Raw genomic sequence first — 17,996 nt, forward strand, 5'->3', positions numbered from 1 at the left:
ATAGACCTTTTAATCTATCAAAGTAATGAATAAAATATAAGTTAAATTAACAAAGAACTTATTTTGCGTATTGCTTAAATTTTGAAAAATTTAGATTTTTTCATATAATTTGTCATTATTTCTGTCTCACTAAATGTTCAGATAGGTTTAGTCCTGACATCAGTTATGTAACTGATTAACTATTTCTCAATTGTTTAGATACGAGTGGACATACGCAATTCTTGGGCGCATTGTGACTTCGGAAATTGGACTAGAGAAAAATATAGAAATTGTTTCCATATAATGGGCCAATTCGTTAATGATCTTAGATTGAGTGACACTGAAAGGAAAAGAAGTTTGGAAGAACTCAAAACATGGGTAGCAAATGGTATCTAAATATTGTTACATCATGTACATAGTATGCAAAATTTTCTTTTTATCAACATGCGGAAGATAATATTCAGAGGAAGGGAGGAATAGCGAGGCCTCATTTCGTCGTCGGGGTGTATGAAAAAGGAGACATGTTTCGTTCCATTTTTTGTACATACTATGCCGTTAGTTTTCTCGTTTGAATTGTTTTACACTTGTCATTTTAGGGACTGTAATAGCTGATATTGACTTTGCTTATTGTTGAAGGCCGAGCGTTGACCTGTCATTCTGTTACTCGCAAACAGTTGTCTCATCGACATCTTCTTTTATATATTGGTAATCAAAAATCTACACAATTTTAATACAACACAGAATAATTTGCTATGATCCATATGAATGAAATCCACTTTGATGTGATCCACATTACAGGCAACACAACGAATACTTCCAAATATCAATCGCAGGAACTTGCAACAACCGATATTCTAACAGGCGTCATTCAACACATTGTTCAACACACTTAATAGATTGTAACTTGTTGTTATGAGTACATGTTTGCAAAAGGTCTTGTTCAGCCTTACATGAATAACAATTATTTAGTACTTCTTTACAGGTCAGAATTATTTTCTAAGGGAAACAAGACTTGGTGTTGAGATAGCAGATGAAATACGTCAACAGACTCATGTTCTATTAGAATATGTACAACATGGCTTGACCGAAACAGACATTGAAATTATTAAAGTGAAAGAAGAATTACAATATTTAGAAAACGGTTTATAGGGAAGAATAAGAAACTTAGAAACGGTATTGACTTTTTGTCTATTTATATTTTTTTGGGTTGCTTTATATAGAATGATGACTTTATCAATAACAACATTAAACGAGACCATTAGTGCAGACTGATTATCGAAATTATCAGTTTAAAAATTATCAAAATTCTGTCAATTGGAAATTTATACAAAAAAAAACAAGATGTGGTATGATTGCCAATGAGACAACTATCCACAAGAGATCAAAATGACACAGAAATTAACAACTATAAGTCTTAGTGCCTTCAGCAATGAGCAAAACCCATACCGCATAGTCAGCTGTTAAATGCCTTGAAATGACAATGTAAAACAATTAAAATGAGAAGATTAACGGCCTCATTTATATACAAAAAAATGTAAAATTAATGTGTAACACATGAACAAACGATCACCTGAATGATAGTATTTTTCATTTTTTGGTTGAATATTTAGGTATTTATATTATTTTTTACCACCATAGCCACATCGACATCATAATTCCACTTAACGTTAAAATTTCACTGATTGACATGCTTATCTCTTTTCTATGGTTATATTTCAAATACTTCAGGTTAAATGATTTTATTCAATATTTTTACAGAAAACTAAGGAACACGATGAAATACTACGTGAGTATCACCAATTTTTTCTTGAAAATTGAAAATTGTTCGTTTTGGTCACATCGTTTATTTTGGCCTGCTTTAAGGAAGTTGTTTTGAATTTAACGAAATTAATTGCAATATTCTTTTGTTGTTAAACATGAAAACTATTACAAAAAAATCTAAAGAATACCAACAAAACCTCCAAATTTAGTACCTAAAGTTACTTGTTACCAAACACTGGCATTATGTAGACAAGCGAGTTTTGTTCTAACGTATTTTCATCACATCTTAGGTAAACAGATGTCAAGTTTTTTTTTAGTAACACAATTAAACATTTTCTTTCAAATTCAGAAAGTTCATGTTGATGCTTTATTTGATGTTTTTTTTATATTGTTTCCTCCAATTCATGACTATGCTACACTTAATACACGAAAGTGAAATTTTTCACCGTTGACACATTTAGAGCAAGTTGACACATTTAGAGCAAGTGCTGCTTACTCTTCGCGTGTTTGACTTGATCAGTTATGTTTTTCTATGTAGCGTTTGTAGAGTGTTGTTTTTCTTTTTGTCGGTTTTCTTTACAATTTTGGACTTAGTGTTCGAGTTATGAGTTTGAATATATTTTTGGAATCGTACGCCTTTTAAAAAAGAATAAAGTCATCATTTTGTATAGATCAATAGAATAGTAAAATCTAACCATCTTTAAGGGAACTTATTCGATTTTTTACACTACAACTTGGTTAAGTAAAGTCACCTTACAGATGTGAGCATCTTCTCATCCTATAAAACTGACTTTTATATATTATGTAATTTCAGTTTGGATTACAAAAGTTAGGCATGTCATTAACTAATGAAATCAATATAACAGAAATTTTACATTCATAAGACTTACTTAGAGCCTTGGGTAAATAATCGTAATTATATCTGTCATTTTATTGGACTGATTTCCATGTTTTAAATCGAAAGGTTTTACATACCTATCTAAATAAGCATACATATATACTTGGCTGACTAATGAGTTAGTGTTTAATCGTAAAAGAGAAGGTGGAGAAATTTTAGCAATGTATAGTAAAATATAGTTTCATTTATAAGTGGACCTATAGAAAAGAAAAGAAAAATATCAAACAAAAAACACTAAGACACATGAACAAAAACATACACAATACAAACTTGATATTATAAAGAACGACATACTAAAATACCAGAAATAATCTTATCCGAGACAGGTGCTAGTTAAACCTGTATATAACTTCTTGATATAGTATGGTAAACATAATCGTTGCTTTGTGTGTGTATTGCAACTTAACTAATTGGGTTATTTTTAGGTATTATGTGGGAAGAAATGAGGAAGAAACGAGTTGCAGATCGTTATTCAAATCATTTTGAAGGTAAGTATTTTTACAGTTTAAATGGTTTATATTGTCAATTATCATGCAATCTCATCCGTTTGGAATACATAAATTGCAAAGGCTCCTCAATCTTCAAGATCTTCAAGATCAATGCTTTCTTAAATGTGTATGTAGATATATGTGGTCTTCAATTACATCCATTTCAACATGTCTATGGTAGATTAATATCCTACATCAATTTGAATTCATATAACTGGCATTCCCAACCTATAAATGCAGCAAGATAGCAGATAATCAGCAAATGAGAAGCAGGTATGTCGCTGTGACAATTGCATGTATTATTGGTCATCACTATAAGTTGTTTTCAGAATAAAAATCGGGCAACAAACAATGTTAAAGTCCTTCCGAGATAAAGCAGACCCCCATGACATCTGTTAGGGAACATTAGGCATAATGAAGGTTGGTCAGAAGAAAACCCATTGCAAACAATACAATTCATCAAAAGAAAGTGATTACCATATAGGAGCCTTTAAACAAGAAATGTTTGAGATCGGCTCATCGCTACTGGTTATCGTGCGAGAGGACCATTACGGGAACCTTTGCATACGAAAAGACACACAGTTGCCCGTGTCCAATATAGTGCAGATCTCGCCAAAGTTGAAAATTAACATCGTGCAGGAAGATCCATTGTTCGAATGGAATTCAGTTTATCTTCCTTGACTCGATCTTAGCCCGGATTTGAACCATATCGAGTATATATGGGACACTATTGGGCGTAAAGTGCACAAAAGGACACCCCAGTTCAAACACTTCATGAAATAAACAATACCCTTCATCAGAAATAGTTGCCGCTACCATAGCAACAAATACGTCGACTTATGGCAGATATCAAAAGACGTTAAGATGCGGGTATCCGTTTGAATTGAGGCTGCGGACAAAGTACTAATTCTTTGGAGTAATACGTTCAACCATGATGTGAACAACTATCTAAAGATTAATTTTGACTAAAGTTCGAATACAGTAAAAGTTGTAAACTGCATTTTTTGTACCAAAAAAACACTTCATTTAGTTATAACAATTTTGGTTAGAAAAAACATTTTTTTTTCATACATTTTTTGTTCGTTTTAAATAATGCCAATGCTACCATAAACTACGTTTCAATATTATTTTACAAATAGTTTATCATATCCCCTCCAAATTAAGAGGCTGATTTTTTAAGTTGAACAAATCACGGTGTTGCAATCTTTTTTTCCATGTGTATATAATGCAATTATTTTACCCGTCCGTCCGTTAGAATGTTCTACCGCCTGTTTGTCCAATAAATATTGTCCTTCAACTAACATAATATTCTAATTCAAACCTCTACCTGTCATTTATCAACTTAAGAATCCTATTCACTGGTGTATTGAAAGTGTGTTACATTCGTTTGTCTGAAATTTAGTACCTTTGAATTATGTGAATGATGTGGCAACAACACCGTGCCAAATATATGGTTTGAGATTAGACAGCTTTATGACGCAAAAAGTGAAAAAAAATTGGAACTCTATCCTCAATGATCTTGGATGTCATATCATTGTCTGAACGCAGTCGTACTTAATTGAAACAGATGTCTAGAGATTTGAATGGTCCGGTGAGCTCGGCAGTAAGGTGCGTCTCGCAACATTCTGGGATACTCAGCTAATTTACTTAAATCGGATTACAATCACGACTATTACTGATAGATTCTGCTGTATTAAATCAAATTGCAACAATGTTCTATGTTTTCTAAAAGGTGTCCCGTGGAACGGGCATGACGTGGAGAAAATTGTCATTGTTTTCTTCTGCCAAAAGAATCAAGATAGCATTCATATCTAGACCGTCTTTGCCGAAACCGTTCTTGTATTGATAAGGAATTCGGCAATGTTACACACGTCAGAGTCCCGACGATTACTGAATACAATACGACTGAGTCCTGCTAAAGCCGTTTATATAAGACAGTGTAGAATTGTGTTCCGACAGTACCTATTCATCACAAATATGGCAATAGTTTTCTATATGATATCTTCGCTTAGCGTCAATTAACTGTCTTTGTTAGATCCCATTAGATTAAGATTGAGGGACAGATTCTGTCGTTTTTCACCATGCCAAGATACAAATTGTTTTCAAATAGGATTGAGAACAGAATTATTTGAACTCATTCGGCAGGAAAGGGCTGAATTTGGACGCTTCCTGAAGAATATGTGATTGTTGTCATGATTAAATAAATGATTTTATAAATTGTGTTTAGAGTTTTAATTTTCCAACCACGATTCACATGATATTTATCAACAAAAAGGGGAGATGGAATCATATTGACAGAAGTGACACAACTTAGAATGAAGACGGATATCCCTTTTTGTGTGCTAGGCTTTAGACTCTGAAAAGAAAAGTACCAAACTAACTAATAAACAGACCCTTGTTTTTTTAAATTCAAGATAATTTTCAAAGGTAACAGGATTATAATTTAGTATGTGACGCTCAAATCAAAATATTTATAAAGCCAAACAAGTACAAAGTTGAAGAGCATTGAGAATCCAAAATTTCAAAAAGTTGTGCCAAATACGGCTTAGGTAACCTACGTTTGGGATAAGAAAATCCTTCGTTTTTCGAAAAATTCAAGGTTTTTTAAACAAGAAATTTATAAAAATGACCACATTATAGATATGCATGTCAACATCGAAGTGTTGAATACTCACTGTTTAACAAAACAAAAATCCAAAAACACTTAAACAGCTTTGCAATTGTATCAGATTACTCATCCTTCAATGTTTTTCTTAACCATAATTTCAACATATTAAAAACAAAAATATTTCTTTAAACATGTCCATTGGTGTCCCTTTCACACATTCCCAATTTCAAGTTCAATTTGATCATTTATCTGTTTTGTATTTTCATATTTTTATTTAGTCAATCATTTTTATCTATGTATTTGTATACATTTTATAAATAAATTTTCTTTAAGTTATCACATCTTATAATTCATGTAGAGTTGATAATGAAAATGGGGAATGTTTCAAAGAAATAACTAACCGACCAAAGAGCCAAAAGCCACCAAATGCAATGCAGCGAGAAAGTCCCGCATCGCGTGCTTCAGCTGTACCCTACACAAAAATGTATACTAATTCAGTGATAATGGATGTCATGCTAAACTCTGAAACATATAAAAGAAACTAAAAACAAATATTGTACAAGACTAACAAAGGCCATAAGCTCCTACGAAATATGTATTGTAAAACCACATGTTTTTAAGCCAATACTGAAGGATATTTCAAATGATACTAAATACCAATAATGCAAGGTTTTTTTTGTTCAATATAAAATGTAGAAATAACTGAAGGCCTTTGGAATATGAGTCCGAACAATGTAACTGTAAATTAAGTGTAACATCAGTTATTTATGTGAATTTCGTTCTCTTCCACAGGTAACACCTGCCTTATATAATATCGGAACTGCTCTAAAATAAAGAAATCGTTCCTTAAAAACTGGAAGAATATTAACTATTTTAAATTTAGTATATACCCATATAATGCAATATACTAAGTAATATAAAATATGTGTTTATCTGTTTGTAGGATCGGTAGTCAAGGCAGAAGATAATGAAATACGAATAGTACTTATTAGACGCACAGGACACGGGAAAAGTGCAACAGGAAATAGTCTTTTGGGTCGAGATCATTTTCTATCAAAACCTTGTGGTTTTGCAGTAACAGAAAATTGTGAACTCGGAGAATCTAAACGAGACGGGAAACACATAGTTATTGTTGATACACCGGGGTTATTCGATATAAAAACGACGAATGAAACTATTACTAAGGAGATAGCAAGATGCATTGCAATGACATCACCTGGACTTCACGCAATGGTACTTGTTGTAAGTGTTGGTCGATTTACGCCGGAAGAAAAAGCTACAGTCGAACATTATGTTGATAACTTTGGTGTAGGTGTTCTTCGCTATATGATTGTACTTTTCACTAGAAAGGATGATCTTTCGATGTCAAATATATCGATTGATCAATACGTTCAAAATGTTCCGGAGTATCTTAAAACTATACTTGATAAGTGCGGGGATAGATACATTGCGTTTAACAATCGCGCAGTTGGACAATCTCAATCAGAGCAAGTTGATTCCTTTTTTAAAATGGTAGAGTCGATTGGCAAGAAAAATGGCGGATCTTGTTATACAAACGAAATGTACGATGAAGCAGAACTTGCAATACAACGGAGGATGCAGAAAGACAAGGAAGCAAAGGAAAAGCAAATGAAAGAAGAAACAGAAGCAAAAACAAAACAAGTACAAGCTAAATACGAGAAAAAACTAGATAAAAAACAAAAAAACGTTCGTGAATTGGAAAATGCCTTGCAATCGAAGAATATAGAATCAGAGATAGACAAAGTAAATCTACAAAAACAACTCGATGAAGCAAACAAAAAAATGAATTCGGTTTTAGCTAATAAAGACAAAGAAATACGGGAGCAAATAAAAAAAAACTGAAGACAAATTCAAACCAATAATAACCGAAAATGCATTGAGAAGGAACCAAAGAAATCATATTGAAAACGAAGTACCATTGTGTCCGATATTATGAAAGGATTAGTTTCTTTTGACAGATTGTTTGGGATGTAAATATACTAGTTTTAAACAGAATAAAAGTTTAATTCAAAATTAAAAAAATAATGCGAAATTGTTGTACCTGAATTGTTATCTTTTATTCCGTTTCGACCAATATACAGCGATGTTGAAACATTAAAACAGGTACATATAAAAGATGATGCTGTTCAAATAGATGTTCTTACTACTTTCACAAAGCCGATTAGCTTCTAAAGAATAGAGCTGCTTGATCAACAGTTTTTTTTCTCTATAATCTTCTCATCTGAGAGTTCAACTCGGTGTTGATTCCTATGATTTGGAAAGATGTTTGTGAGAGTTTTGTTGTCTTGTTACATGATTGATTGATATTTAGTCGAGTATTAAATTTAAAAAAATCATTGTCAATAAAAATATATAGAGGATATAGAATAGTCAGAAATGTTCAAATTAACAGGATATAAAACTCTTTACTATATTGTTTGATGGACCTTTTTCGAACTTGCAGAAGGCGCCTTCTGCATTATGATAAAACAAAATACGACCTTTCTGAATTAGAATGGCGTCGTGTAACTAAGTCGGCGAAAATTTGTTCAACTTATTATTCCAGAGATGGTATATCCTCAGGATAAATTAAATGCAGGTGTATTTATTGATACAAAAAGAAACGAAAACGAAACGAAACAAAACTCAACATTTAAAATTATAAATATTATACATACTAATTTACGATCTTCAACATTGCACATGGTTTCTTTTTACATAAACTCTAACGAAGTGTCTAAAAACGTGTGATGTGATTAGCCTATGGTGTAAGATTTTTTTAAAATGTATCAAAATAATGAACACTAGTATTCGTAAAAACACACATATTCGAAACCGTTACATGTAACAGGCACAATACCATGTTCAGAAAGTAAAAGACTGTCTTGTTTAAATGTCAAAATAATATATACATGATATAAGCAAAATTTATCTAATTACAAAAATTATGAAAAAAACGTATGTTATGAAAATAACAACATATCACCAAGAGTTATGTAACCGGCTATAATGAAAATCATGAACTGTCATTGATTTCTATTACTGATTATATATATAAAATTGAGGAAATGTCAAAGTGACACCAACCTGACCACAGATCAAGCGAAAGCCAAAGGCCACCAATGGGTCTTCGACACAGCGAGTAAAATATTCACCTGCAGGTGGTTCTCAGCTGGCCCATAAATACAATTGTGTACTAGTTCAGTGAAAATGGTTGTCACACTAAACTCCAAAACATATAGATACACACGAGAAGAGTAGGCAAGTTGACCCTGACTTGGGACAGGTGCAGAACTACGGAGGGTTTAAACATGTTTTGTGAGATTTAAACTATCCCCCTAGATAGCTCGCCAATAAAGAAACACAGCTAAACGCAGACTTAAAATGCGTCTAAAAGTCCGATTTCAGATTAGGTTACAAAGGAAATGACCAAAATGACAATGATACATAAAGGAACAAAGAACTACTAGTACTGACTGACTTGCAGCACACCTCAATTAAAGTGATTGAAAGATTATGTCTTCATCAGATAAAAATCGTATACAATTCCACCTGTATATGGATAGGTTGTAATCATAATTTGATGAAAATAAGAGAAAACATACTAAGATATCGCGTTATATTATCAAAAGATGTTTATATCTCTTATTATTATTATTGCAAATAATACAGAGTAACCATATATCATTTATTTTTCTATCTTAATAATTAAAGGCAACAGTAGTATACCGCTGTTCAAAACTCATAAATCCATGGAAAAAAATTGGGTTAACAATCTTAAACTGAGAGAAACGCATTAAATATAAGAGGAGAACAACGACACACTATTGAAATGTAATAAACACGGAAACGGATTAGTCAAAATCCTATGAGAATACAAAATATAACATTAAAACCAAATACATGAATTTGGGATAGCTACGTACTGTGACACGTCTTATAGTAATGTGAATTCACACTAACAAATTAGAGGAAACAAACGACACAACGGAAACACAACGTTAAAATGTAATAAGTTTCCTTTTTACAAACTGTAAATAATTAGTACAAAGATACTTAAAACATTATTGTTTGTCCAATGCCGTATGCATTATCATTGGTCTTTAGTACTTGTTCTACATCAGAAATAGTCAGGATAGCCTGTTTCCATAAAACATCAAGGGATAGTTGCTAATAATAATGTTTCTGCATTGTTTAAACATTGCCTAATCAGCCACGTCTAGTAAAAGCATTCATTTGATGAGTTTAGAATTGTATGGTTTTTATATATCTTTGCATGAAAAAATGAGATACTTTGCTACAACCTTTTTTGTATATCAGATGTCATTGGAATGTTTCAGACCAATTGCATCATATTTTCATCACAATAAAAGGCACTTTTCGCCCATTTTATTATATGTATTTCACATAATTTCATGATAAAATGCAGTACAAGCAAAATTCAATTTTCGAACATGATCTTGACCCTTAACTTGTACAGCCTTTTCTATGTTAAGACACAGGGGCCTCAAATGTAAACACTATAATAAGTCTATACGGCTAGTCATAAGACATCGATAATTAGAATGAATCATAAACACGATAAAGGTATTTTTACCCATTGTACATGAAAAAGTGGAAAAACCAGATTATTTCAAAACATCTTTTGATGAAAACGTGGGACGAAGTATTCGGTTAACTGATAGCATCTATATATATATATAGAACACAGGTCATATACCACCTGATATAATGAGGATCTGCTTTGGAAATGTGAGAAAGTAAAACGTTAAAGTATTTCGATGTATAGCATTGTAGAATTAGTACATTAATGTTTAAAAAGTCATCAAAAAGTTACGTTTGTTTGTCTTTTTTCTGTCTGAAGAAAAGAATCGGGCATGTTGAAGATATATGGTAAGTTTTGTTCATATGAATTTAAATACAAGTTAATTATAGTTACACTTACTTTAATAACTCTCAAATCAATATCATGTATCGATTATCATCATTTTTCGTCTCTCTTCTACTTGTATTTCTGCATGATCCTTTGCAGCCTTTGTTTGATTTTGTAAGAACTCATTACAAAGTTCACGTTTCATTGTTTGTACTTTTTGAAACCAAATCTTTGAATTTGTGTTTACTTATCCAATCAATTTATGGACGTAACATTGTTGTTTTTAATACACCAATATCCTTATTAAATAAGTATAACCCCAGGATCATTCAATATCAACAGTCGAAAACAAACCTACAACGCCATGGGTGAGAAAGAAAAAGAATAACAGACACACAAAAGTAAAAGTAGACAAAACACGACATAAAAAACCTTACGAATGAACACGAACCCCAGCAAAACCTGGTACCAAGTTTATTTTGCTATGTCACATTTGAAGAAAAGGGGACGACATAACATATATTTTGACACATTCCATGTTTTCATTCTCAACTGTATGCTACACATCTGACAGTTCATGGTCATCAAATTTGAATAAGGTGACATTACTTCCTGATTTAGAATTTATTTTAAACGCTAACGAAATGGGGTTTCCGTTCACGTCATGGGCAGTTTCAAATAACAAATATTTTTAAATACAATAGTTACCTGAGACAATTAAAATATAAGGTTAATTTCTTACACTTAAATGACTTGCAATGATTGAAGTACACTAGAGATCATATGATGTTGTATTATACCTGTTTGAATAAGTACATTCTTTTTATTTAAATTGATGGTGTATTAAATTATGCAAACAATATCACTTATTCCCTTTTGATTCCGGTTAAACCTATATCTGGACATATAACCTTAGTTTATTGCGTTTTTTTTTACAAATTGAAGATCGAAATCTTTCTTTTTTGCAAGCACGATGTTTCAATTAAAAATTAATAAAGGTATCATGGTAAAAATAATATATATTAGAACATGTATAAAATGTCCGTAATGTTGTCATGGATTATTTGTTTAAAATGTTTTGTTTTCTCAAGTGCTTTTTACAAGTCCTTCGTAGCAGAAATGCGCAACATAAGCAAGATACAAACTGAACTATATACGTGTACTTGGATTTCAATAAAACAACACAACATCAAGTTTTAATACTGATATACGCAAAACAAATCAACTACATTGCACACAACAGTTCACCAATTATATGACTTTCAACAGGGTCCAAAGAAGCCTGTTCATCATGTAATTGAATCAATTTAAATGGACATGAAATCATTGATAGTAGTTAGTCGATATTAAAAATCTTGTTTAAGGGGGTACAGAACACCTGAGAAAAGACAACTCTTATTCATAGTCCGATTCATTGCTACGTTTTAAAATCATGTGCAATATGCAAGCTTTAAAAAGGTCATGATCAGAATGTTAACATTATTGCTAAGACATAAATTGTACACCCTTTGGCTTTGTTATTCATTTAATCTATAATTGATTTACAGTTACTCATTTTTCATAAATAAATCTTCAATGAGACATAATAGGGTCATTTCAAAGTGAAATAAATTTACCAAAAGAAAACCAGGACGTTAGAAAAGGAGAGAGACAGAAAGAGAAAGGACCATAACTGTTTTCGTTTTTTACTTGGCAATGCCTAGGTCTTAAATGAAATGGAATAAAGTACAAACAAGTCAACAGTCTAAGGATACTTACATTTGATTTTAGAGGGGGAAGATTGCGATTTATAATTTTGTCCTGCATTTGTTTTTCATGGTTGTAATCATCATTCAAAATTGTCCTGCATTTTTTATTTTTCATTCTTTACGGACCTGCAATTTTCATTAGTTTACTGAAACTGTTTACCCTCATCCTGCTTGTTATGCCAAATTACTTATTCTACCTTTGTTTGTTTAAAAGCCTGATTTGTTTTTAAGATTTCATCCAAGCCCCCCTCCTCAAATGAGAGTGGATATGACCTTTATCTGGACTCCGGGATAGGGTGATTTTAAAGTCGGGATTTAGGGACTGACTCTTTCGAGATCCGGGAATTCTTTTTTCGAATTTCGGGATGTCGGGATTTAAATTCGGGATTTTGTGATCAGGACCCCTCATACCCCCTGTCAAATGGTAGCTGCCTCGGACAATAAAATTTTCACCAAATAAATAAGAATCCATGTCTTCACAATATTTTTTTTAATGAAATACACTAAGGCCTTAGTAATACACGTAGCAAAGTAATAAAAGGTTACAAATGATTTATAAATTTATAATTGCTGTCATATTTTTTAAAGTGCAATTGAATATTTTATTGCGTGGTTTATAATCATGCAAAAAGTTAGAAAATACAACCGAGGGGGATAATCAACCACCAGTGCATCATTTACATGTTACGGAACAAAGTCAAAGACACAAAGAAGAGAAAATAACAGTATTTACATATTTTTACTTTCTTTATTCATCTGAATAAAAAAATACTATATCTTTCTAGTATCTTTCCAACCTTTATCCTGACAGGTGTAGAAAATTAACAGGTGTCTTCTATTACGTCCGAAATAGGAAAAGTTAAGTCTATATTTAGAATCATAGTTGAAACTGAAACTACACATGTATGATATAAATAGAACATGTTATTTTCGCTTAATCAAATTTAAATTCCGCAGGGATAGCAAAATCTTTTTTTTCTTTTGTTGTGCTTTTGTCATGTTTGTGTATCTTTTCTAAATTTTTTTTATCGAATGCAATTTTGAAATAAATATAAACAAGAAAGTGTGGTGTTATAAAAAACTTATTGCGAGGGTTGCTGCTCACAAGGAAGCTATTAAACCAAGAGTTTCAAATGGTGAAGTTGAAATCATCTCTTCGTAAATTTTACGGACGCCATCACGAGTTGAATGACCGTTATGGAGTAACCGTTTCACAAATGATATCGGATGCGTTCCGTACGTCGTAACTACAGTCCCCTTCCCTTTCATGAATGTGACCTACCGAATAAGACTATTGGTCGGACTTTATCAACACAGCGGGTGCCACATGTTGAACAGGATCTTCTTACCCTTCTCTGAGCACCCTGAGAACACCCCTAGTTTATGGTGGGGTTCGTGTTGTTTATTCCTTAGTTTACTGTGTTGTGTCATGTGTACTATTGTTTGTCTGTTTGTCTTTTTCATTGTTTGCCATGGCGTTGTCAGTTTGTTTTAGATTTATTAGTTTGACTGTCCATTTTGGTATCTTTCATCCCTCTTTAAATGTTATTTAAAAAAAGGACTTAATGACGTTTTCTTCCTGTTTCATTAGGTGGTGAGACACTTGCTAAACATTTTCTGTGTGTACGTCCTTGTACTATTTTTATAAACGACAAAACTTAAGGAATGTTTAATTTTCATCACCAGAAACGAAACATGCCGAAAAAAATTAGCAAGTTTTGATTTGACAAGGATTGATTTTTGTCTCTTTGATCAACTCAAATAAATGGTACGAGTCTACTACTGGCTTGAAGATCCTTTAGTCAAAATAATGTGTTTTTTTCTACCATTTACACATAAACCATGTACTTTAACCTTATTAACATACTACATGTATGTTGCTGGATTTTTTTGCTTTAAGTTTGAAGGAAGATTGGTCGAAGGTGAAAATTAGCTTTACGGCTAGTTTAAGCTCTTCACCCTTCGTATAATTTCAAACTTGTTAAATGTTTTCAATGAACAAACAAAATGTTATACTAAAACAAATAACCTCATATTATCTTTCTCAAATTTGGCGACAAACCATCCAAGTAACCTATGATATTGGTGTAACAGAAAAACAACTAACATACACATAAGATATACTAGATTATCAACATTGAAATAATAAATATTAACAAAAAAGATTTCAAAAGAATCAATTAAAAGAATAGAATGAATGAATGAATGAATTTTATTTCTCATAAACTACAAGTTACATAGTTACAGAGAATATATAAACAATTTCATAAAATATTGAAGCACATGTGAACAATACAAACATAAAGCATTAAATTACAAACCAACCGGGAGGAGTGACCCTCACATTTATAATAGCAAATTAAAACTTTGGAACCTCCAATGTTATTATAACAAAATTTTCAAAGGAGTTGACTTATGAAATGGAATGTCCCTTTAGTTCCTTTCGCCTTCACTACAAAAGTCTTAAAGTCTGAAAAGACCAGTGTTTGTCCTAATTTGCATGAACTTTAACTCGATATTCTCTAAAAGTACGACTTGTGTCTAAATTTTTTCTAGACAAATTCTCATTTATTTTAAATTTGTATAAAATTTACTCGACATATTCTCGACATTCTAAGTATGGTCTTAAACATTCATGACAAACTTTTGATATTTGAATAATGTCTTGAAATTGCGCGACATATTTCCGACATTCGTATTCATTTTTAGTACTGATTGACATATTTTAAACATTTTGACATGTGTCTTTTATTTACTTGACAATTCTGAGTTTTACACATCATTACCAATATTTATGATATAACTTAATTTAACTTAATATAACTTAATCTTAATTTATCTTTATATAAAGTACTGTTGTTTCAGGTAACACTTGTTACAAGAAAAATAAAAATTTAAATAAATGAAAAAATTGGTAAAAAATATTTTTTAAATACAAATATGGTTACAAATGTGTGAAATCTATAAAGTATCTAAAACAATGCAAATGTGGAAATATTGATATAAAATACTTTAACTAAAAGTATTTTGTTAAATAATTACAAATATTGATTCTTAAATCTTAAAGTTAAAGCTCATTATTATGTAGACATATGTCAATCTACATTTATAATAATCATTGTTAAGTGCCAGTCTGCAGTAGTGAAAACATGACCAAAAAACCTCACCCAATCTGACATTGATTTCAGTTCATAAAATGTAGTCATGCACAAAAATAACATTTATTTCCATTATCTGTTCTCGTAATAGAAGATAAAAGTGGTTGAAATGCACTAGAAATTAACGAATAAGGGGAGATAACTCTGTAATTTGCTATAATTTGCTATCATTCTAACCAATTTTCTAACCAAGTTATTTGATATTACCAGACACACACAATGAAAGACCAATTATTTTTAACTCAGGACGATGGTAAGTATTAAAGTGCATGATTAGTTCGGTGGGTTTTTTCTGATCATGTTTTGATTTTCCCCTAATTTGCCTGATTCTTACAAAGACTGGCACTTAATATGGCGAGGGTATCACCAGCCCAGAAGTCAGCATTTTTTTGTGCTGACATGAATTATCATTGATATGGTTAAATTTATAGATTACCTGTTCACAAAATACTAAGGCTTTTCTACCTTAGGAATAGGATTACCTGTATTTGGCATAACTTTTAGGAATTTTGATCCTCCATGCTCTTCAACTTCGTACTTTATTTGACCCTTTTGACTTTTCTGGATTAGATCGTTACTGATGAGTCTTTTGTTGACGAAACGCGCGTCTGGCGTATATACAAAATTTAGTCCTTGTATCTATGATGAGTTTATTAATTTAGGGTAAATAATTATTGTACAAAAATGTAGTTTTCAAAAAGTATGATGGAATCCTAATTCTTTCAAGGATTTGTAGTCTTACCATACAAATTCTTGTACAATATCGTATTTTAGAATATATATTAAGTATTACACGTGGACAGGATGTTCCCCATAAAATTATAGTTTTCCATACCACAGGGTACACGCAACTGTTATATGGAAAATGACTGATTTATATGTAATCAGCCATAGAACTTATCAATTGACCGACCATGCCACTACGATTTAAAAAGTATATTGAAAAATGAAAATGAAAATAATCATGTGTTAGTTAAAAAAAGTTGAATTAAAAAATGGGGTTCCTTCATCAAAATTATGGAGTTAACTATTTTAACATACAAACAAATTGAACAATCCTAAAGATTAAAAGAAAATTATTAACTACACCGGGGATAATAAAAAGAATGAATTTATAATGGGTTCCATCAATGATTTCGTTAAAAATCATAGGTCATGAAATGGATCTCGAACAAACATGCATAATGTCGATCTGTACATTTTTTTTATTCTCATGAGAGAGTTTTCCAAAAATATTTAATTTTTTTATTAAAAAATATGAAAAACAACACTCAATTTTGAATAAAAAATGTTTTTGGTTGTTTAAAAAAAATAATAAGGTTTTTGATTCAAGATGAGAACGAATTATCTGACCTATACAAAAGCCGCCCCGCCCTTTTTTTCCTTAGCCACACAAACGCAAAAGATGAATTGTGGGGTCCAAAAGAGACACATGGTCATATTTCAAAACTGCCTCAAGTCACCTAATTTAGAAAAAAATTAATTTGACTGGCAGTTTTACGAATATCAAAAATATAAATGCTGTTTGTCAGTAACTTTGACAAATTTCAAAGTGAAAAATTTAATTAAACGGTTAAAAGCTATTATGGGTATTCCAACTTAGTTGCACCCAAAGGGTATCTTATATACAAAATTAATCCTTGACATTTCGGTGTTGACATGAATATCAATTATGTGGTCATTTCTATAAATTTCCCGTTTACAAAACTTTAAACTTTTCGAAAAACTAAGGATTTTCTTATTCCAGGCATAGATTACCTTAGCCGTATTTGGCACAACTTTTTGGAATTTAGGATCCTCAATGCTCTTCAACTTTGTACTTGTTTGACTTGATAATATTTTGATATGAGTGTCACTGATGAGTCTTATGTAGACGAAACGTGCGTCTGGCGTACTAAATTATAATCCTTGTACCTTTGATAACTTTTTATATTTTTATTTCCAACGTCATATTTGTTTTACAGAACTGATTAGTTTAAATCGACGGTATACTTTTGTAAATAACAATTTGTAATATTTAACCTGTTTTGAAAGTATTCTTTAATCAAATTTGTTATAATGAATAACCTTGGACATTTAATAGACTGAGCATTATATTTTCTTAATTGCTGCTGTTTTGAAATCTATACAAGTGAAGGTAATGTAACATAGCAACCTACTGCTGTTTATAATAAATAGACATGTGATACTCCACCTGAACATTTACAAATATCATTGATTTAATATTTTCACTGATTTACCGATACAAACATTTTTGATAATTACAAAGACTTTAAATTTAATTTGCGTTTTAGCGTCCATATTTCTTTTCTTTGAAATTTTGTTCTGATACAAATAACATTGGTTGTTTGTACCTCTAACATGTGGTTCTTTTTCGAACAAATAACACATATTCTGGTTTTTAATTTTTTGCTTGCGTGCTTTGTTTATATGCCATTTCGTTTTTCGTTGTTTCTTTAAAGGAATTTATACGCCTGTGGTAC

General features: G+C 31.4%; 1 protein-coding gene and 1 long non-coding RNA gene across 2 annotated transcripts; both read left to right on the forward strand.

Moving 5' to 3' along the window:
- The first annotated feature begins 232 nt into the window (after positions 1-232).
- On the forward strand, positions 233-1,767 carry LOC134695192 (uncharacterized). The gene is made up of 3 exons (XR_010102728.1): positions 233-367; positions 962-1,152; positions 1,738-1,767. It is a non-coding gene; the product is annotated as an uncharacterized LOC134695192 (long non-coding RNA).
- Positions 1,768-3,068: 1,301 nt separating this feature from the next.
- On the forward strand, positions 3,069-7,762 carry LOC134695303 (GTPase IMAP family member 9-like). Its single transcript, XM_063556527.1, has 2 exons — positions 3,069-3,126; positions 6,678-7,762. Exons 1-2 carry the CDS (start codon positions 3,069-3,071, stop codon positions 7,595-7,597), a joined length of 978 nt encoding a protein of 325 aa, XP_063412597.1. The 3' UTR covers positions 7,598-7,762.
- Positions 7,763-17,996: the final 10,234 nt, after the last annotated feature.

Source organism: Mytilus trossulus, chromosome 13, assembly GCF_036588685.1.
Source record: "Mytilus trossulus isolate FHL-02 chromosome 13, PNRI_Mtr1.1.1.hap1, whole genome shotgun sequence".
NCBI classification, from domain to species: Eukaryota; Metazoa; Mollusca; class Bivalvia; order Mytilida; family Mytilidae; genus Mytilus; species Mytilus trossulus.

Coding starts and splice junctions, on each gene's coding strand:
- LOC134695303 (XM_063556527.1), top strand. CDS start 3,069: ATGTGGGAAGAAATGAGGAAGAAACGAGTTGCAGATCGTTATTCAAAT. Junction 3,127..6,677: donor TTATTCAAATCATTTTGAAG/GTAAGTATTTTT, acceptor ATCTGTTTGTAG/GATCGGTAGTCAAGGCAGAA.